At 42.3% G+C, this 5757-nt stretch overlaps 1 protein-coding gene across 1 annotated transcript in view; it reads right to left on the reverse strand.

The window, feature by feature from the left end:
* Positions 1-2071: 2071 nt before the first annotated feature.
* LOC138971594 (uncharacterized) overlaps positions 2072-5757 on the reverse strand; it is a 30224-nt gene continuing 26538 nt past the window's right edge. Inside the window, exons 7-8 of the mRNA XM_070344351.1 lie at positions 5514-5604; positions 2072-3537 (exon numbers count right to left, since the gene is read on the reverse strand). Coding sequence (XP_070200452.1) covers positions 3422-3537; positions 5514-5604 — 207 coding nt within the window. The 3' untranslated portion in view covers positions 2072-3421. The remainder of the gene's footprint in view (positions 3538-5513; positions 5605-5757) is intronic.

The raw sequence follows: 5757 nt of genomic DNA on the forward strand, positions 1-5757 counted from the left end.
GAAAAATGTGTAAAGCATGTGAGTCGTATGGGCTTTGCCCTTCTTGTTTTTTATGTGATGTTCAGATTTCACTTTCAAAATAAAAATTAATCTCCCTTTATTTCTTTAATAAGCTATGTATTAATATATCTATATATATATACGACTTGTGTCTGTCTGTCTGTCTATCTGTCTGTGTGTGTGTGTGTGTGTGTGTGTCCGCGATGCCAAGCCAAAGTTCTCGGTGGATCTTTTTCAAATTTGGAGACCGTATTCAGCTACACCCCGGACACAACCTCATCGATGAGATATTTCAACACGTGCTCTCAGCGCGCAGCGCTGAACCGATTTTGGTTTTTCTCTGGATCCATTCCCAGTAACTCTTCCTTATCTTCTCCAGTGTTTTCAGCGTTTATCTCCCTTCCTTCGTGTGGCGTCAATCCATATTCCCGTTACTACGTTACTATTTTTAGAATGTCACGATTGCACCCGTAAGTTGTCCTTACTGTAAAAGTGAAAAGGTCGAATCAATTTATAGCCACGCGAAAAATACACTGTCATCTATCTCTATATATAGAGATAGATATACATATATATATATATACGGCTTCTCTGTGTGTGTGTTTGTGTGTGTGTGTGGGCAACACCTGTGGATTGTAGAGTTCTGTTTGTGATGTGGTCTAGCGGCTTTAGTGTGTCAGTATGTTCAGGCCTTCCTTCGAGAAGCCATAACAGTTATTCTCAATCCCGTTTGAGTGGACTTCGCCTTCAAAGGTGATTGTGGTGTTTTGGCACTCGGTTACGTTTGGCGTCGTCGACAGCGATGGGACTCGACATGAAATGTTCAGGCCACTGAATCATTTTCGTGCTGTTCCCATTCCACCTGGGAGGGACCTAAGTTCATTTAAAGGGGGTCGAGTGTGACAGGGAGACTACCGTCGCCCTTCACAGCAGACTCTGCAGAGTTGTTCGCCTTAGAAGTTGTGGGCTTTCCTTGCATGTACCCGTAAGTTGTCCTCACTGTAAAAGTGCAAAGGTCGAATCTATTTATCGAAAAAATCCACTGTCATCTATCTCTATATATTTATATATATAGATAGATATATACGGCTTCTGTGTCTGTGTCTATGTGTGTGTGTGTGTGTGTGGAGGCAACACCTGTGGATTGTAGAGTTCTGTTTGTGATGGGGTGTGGCGACTTTTGTCTGTCTGTATGTTCTGGCATTTGAGAAGCCATAACAGATAATATAGGGCTTAGAAATAAGCTCTAAAATTCTCAATCCCGTTTGACAGGACTTCGCCTTCAAAGGTGATTGTGGTGAACCGCCACGCTGTCTGTCTCTGTCTTGCGATTCACCCCGGCAAAGCCGGGTATTCCTCTAGTATATATATATATATATATAGATATATATATAATTTATTTATTTTTTCCATTATTTTATTGTATTCTTTATATTTATATAATAGTTTACTTGTTATCATGATTGGTCTCTTCACTGATCTCGTGTAAATAAATTGCCAAACATTTGAATGGTTCACCGGTGTAAATCTTATAGTTGGTGCATGTCTAGGATACGTAAGACATCTTGGTTTGTTTCCTTGTTTCACAATTATTTGATTTGAAGGTATTAAACACATCAATGTTCTCCGGAGAAGTGTCTGCGTGCTTTCTGTGAGTGAAAATCGAAGTGGATGCTTGTCTTATTTGCCTGTCTCTCTTTCTCCTCCCCACACCCCCTCCCCCTTCTCTCTCTCACTCACCCACACACTCACCCACACACTCACCCACACACACTCACCCACACACTCACCCACTCACTGCACCCACACACACACTCACCCACACACTCACCCACACACTCACTCACACACACATACGCACACACATAAACACACTCACCCACACACACACACACACTCACCTACACACTCACACACACACTCACCCACACAAACACTCACTCACATAAACACACACACACTCACCCCCCCCCCACACACACACACACACACACACACATAAACTTCCGTTCTTTCTACATCACTTTCTGTCACTGTTACAGTCTCAGAAGTCAAGGTACAAATCAGACAGTTTCTTTCTTTCTTTTTTTTTTAATACATTTTCCATTTTTTTGCAGAAGTTTGTAAAAGATAAAAGTGCAGTAAAAGTTTAGATTTTGTCATCCCGGTCATTAAACGAAACTTAAAACTGTGAAGAATTAAGAGCTCAACGAAAGTAAGTTCTATGTGTTTGAGCTTTACAATCACAGTCCTTTAATGATACAGAGGTTTCCTCTGCATAAAGAAATGACCGTTCAACGTTATTGTCACCTTAAGCATACACATTAACAAGTAGGGGAGAGGAGTGTGGAAGGACTGTCTCCTCCATCATACATTGCTATGAATTATCGTCCTTGGAGCTTGATCAGGTTTCTGTTCAAGTACGTATAGTTTGATTTTTTTCTCTCAACGAACTGGAATGAAGATTGCCTATACTGTTATATATAGAGAATACTACATGGCTTGCTGTGTCGTACCAGATTTACACAAGTTGTTTTTTTAAATATTGAACTGCGAGCGAAACGCTTGTCATCCTGTAAATATCAGACAGTTAGATCTGCTATGGGCTTTGTACTCCTCAAGTTCAAATCGTAATCACATTCAACATAATAATGTGTTACTGCTGCTACCGTTTTATTTCCCCACAGCCCCCTTTAGAGGGCCTTTAAAATAAAATCATAACAAGTACAGTAGCACCTGCAAAGAAGGGACACCCTTGGGAACAACCAAAAGTGTACCTACATTGCAGGTGGCCTTTCAGAACAGGTATATTTTGGAACTCAAGATAATTGACAACGGGATAATAGACCTTTTCGGTATCTGAGCAGCTCTCGCGAGACACGCTCTTTGTTATGCTTTGAACATCGCGAGAACTTCGAACTTTGGCTTGTGCAGCTCGCGTGAGATCGCTGTACCGCATGCTTTGCTATGCTCTGAAGTTTGCGAGAGATCACGAGAGTTTGGAATACCGATAGGGTCTATACTAAATAGGTGTCCTTTAATGGAGGGGTTCTCGTATCGGACGGGCCTCACAGAACAGGTACCACTGTAAAATGCCAGAGGTTTCACATCCATTTCTGGCACTTATAAACATTTAAACAAATATTTATAAACCGATCGGTTTTCCATCCTTTTCTGGCAATCATAAACGTTCAATTTTTTTGGTTTAAAGCATAAACATACAAAAAATATGTTCCACTCTAAGTTCAACTCTCCTGTGGAACAATCCAACTAACTACTGTTTTGTTCAGAGAAGGTATGATGAACACAGTCTTGATTAACGTCTTGAGAGACATTTTCTCCGTGGATTTAGCTTGAAATCTTCAGGAGTTATCACAGGGCCTTAGAAATCTGGTTGTGCTGGGTGCTGGACATGGGTTGTTTACTTGTAGTCAGGTTTGCACAGGTAAACGGTCACTTCGTCCATGAATCCCTCGAAGTCTTCACAGCCGCCCCCGCTTCCGATCACCAGTCCTCGCTGTCGGCTTTCCAGATTTCCTGAAAACAAAAGACATCCTTTGTAACTTTGGTTGTTTGAGTATGGTTGTTGTTGCTATTGTTGTTGTTGTTGTTGTTGTTGTTGTTGTTGTTGTTGTTGGTGTTGTTGTTGTTTGTTTGTTTGTTGTTGTTTGTTGTTGTTGTTTGTCTTTGTGACTGTCATGTTCATAAGCTCTAGCAGTGTGCGTTTTTGCCTGTCTATCTGGTGATTGTACCTCTAAGTGATGATTTATTTGCACAGTTGGGATTGTACACAGACTGGCACTTTTTTTTCTCCAATCTAAACACATGAAATAACCAATATTTGGTACAGTGGACCCCCCCCCCCCCCTTTTTTTTTAAGACCCCCCAATTTAAAACTCCCCCTTCTTAGGACCCAGCTTTCTAAGACTTGAACCCTCCCTTTTCAGACCTGATTTTATCAGAAGGTCGTAATACGGGGGTTTGACCGTATTCAACATCAGAAGGTCGTAATACGGGGGTTTGACCGTATTCAACATCAGAAGGTCGTAATACGGGGGTTTGACCGTATTCAACATCAGAAGGTCGTAATACGGGGGTTTGACCGTATTCAACATCAGAAGGTCGTAATACGGGGGTTTGACCGTATTCAACATCAGAAGGTCGTAATACGGGGGTTTGACCGTATTCAAAATCAGAAGGTCGTAAAAAGGGGGTTTGACCGTATTCAACATCAGAAGGTCGTAATACGGGGGTTTGACCGTATTCAACATCAGAAGGTCGTAATACGGGGGTTTGAACGTATTCAACATCAGAAGGTCGTAATACGGGGGTTTGACCGTATTCAACATCAGAAGGTCGTAATACGGGGGTTTGACCGTATTCAACATCAGAAGGTCGTAATACGGGGGTTTGACCGTATTCAACATCAGAAGGTCGTAATACGGGGGTTTGCCCGTATTCAACATCAGAAGGTCGTAATACGGGGGTTTGACCGTATTCAACATCAGAAGGTCGTAATACGGGGGTTTGACCGTATTCAACATCAGAAGGTCGTAATACGGGGGTTTGACCGTATTCAACATCAGAAGGTCGTAATACGGGGGTTTGACCGTATTCAACATCAGAAGGTCGTAAAAAGGGGGTTTCACCGTATTTAACATCAGAAGGTCGTAATACGGGGGTTTCACTGTATTTAACATCAGAAGGTCGTAAAAAGGGGGTTTGACCGTATTCAACATCAGAAGGTCGTAAAAAAGGGGGTTTGACCGTATTCAACATCAGAAGGTCGTAAAAAGGGGGTTTGACCGTATTCAACATCAGAAGGTCGTAAAAAAGGGGTTTCACCGTATTCAACATCAGAAGGTCGTAATACGGGGGTTTCACCGTATTCAACATCAGAAGGTCGTAATACGGGGGTTTCACCGTATTTAACATCAGAAGGTCGTAATACGGGGGTTTCACCGTTTTCAACATCAGAAGGTCGTAATACGGGGGTTTGACCGTATTCAACATCAGAAGGTCGTAATACGGGGGTTTGACCGTTTTCAACATCAGAAGGTCGTAATACGGGGGTTTGACCGTATTCAACATCAGAAGGTCGTAATACGGGGGTTTGACCGTATTCAACATCAGAAGGTCGTAATACGGGGGTTTCACCGTTTTCAACATCAGAAGGTCGTAATACGGGGGTTTCACCGTATTTAACATCAGAAGGTCGTAATACGGGGGTTTCACTGTATTTAACATCAGAAGGTCGTAAAAAGGGGGTTTGACCGTATTCAACATCAGAAGGTCGTAATACGGGGGTTTGACCGTATTCAACATCAGAAGGTCGTAATACGGGGGTTTGACCGTATTCAACATCAGAAGGTCGTAATACGGGGGTTTGACCGTATTCAAAATCAGAAGAAAAAAGTGCTCAGCTTCACAACCCTTGTCCCAGTTAGCATTTTATTTATTCTAAGTTTTATTTTGTACACCACTCGAGTGTTATTGTTGTATTTTGGACTCACCTTTAGTAGAGGCCTGTGAAGAGTGAGTGTTGACGAAGCCAGACAGCTGGTTTCCATCCAGTTTGTACAGTACGTCCTGCCAGCCCGACCCCTGCAATGACACAAACAAGCCATGACTATCAACTAATGAGCACACCATTAGCATCTTATTATCAAAATGTATTTGTCTCCATCTGTGAGCCTGTCTGCATCTCTCTGTGTCTCTGTCTTTCTCGGTCTCTCTCTCGGTCTCTGTCTGCATGTC

The sequence above is a fragment of the Littorina saxatilis genome, linkage group LG7, assembly GCF_037325665.1.
Source record: "Littorina saxatilis isolate snail1 linkage group LG7, US_GU_Lsax_2.0, whole genome shotgun sequence".
In the NCBI taxonomy this organism is placed as follows: Eukaryota; Metazoa; Mollusca; class Gastropoda; order Littorinimorpha; family Littorinidae; genus Littorina; species Littorina saxatilis.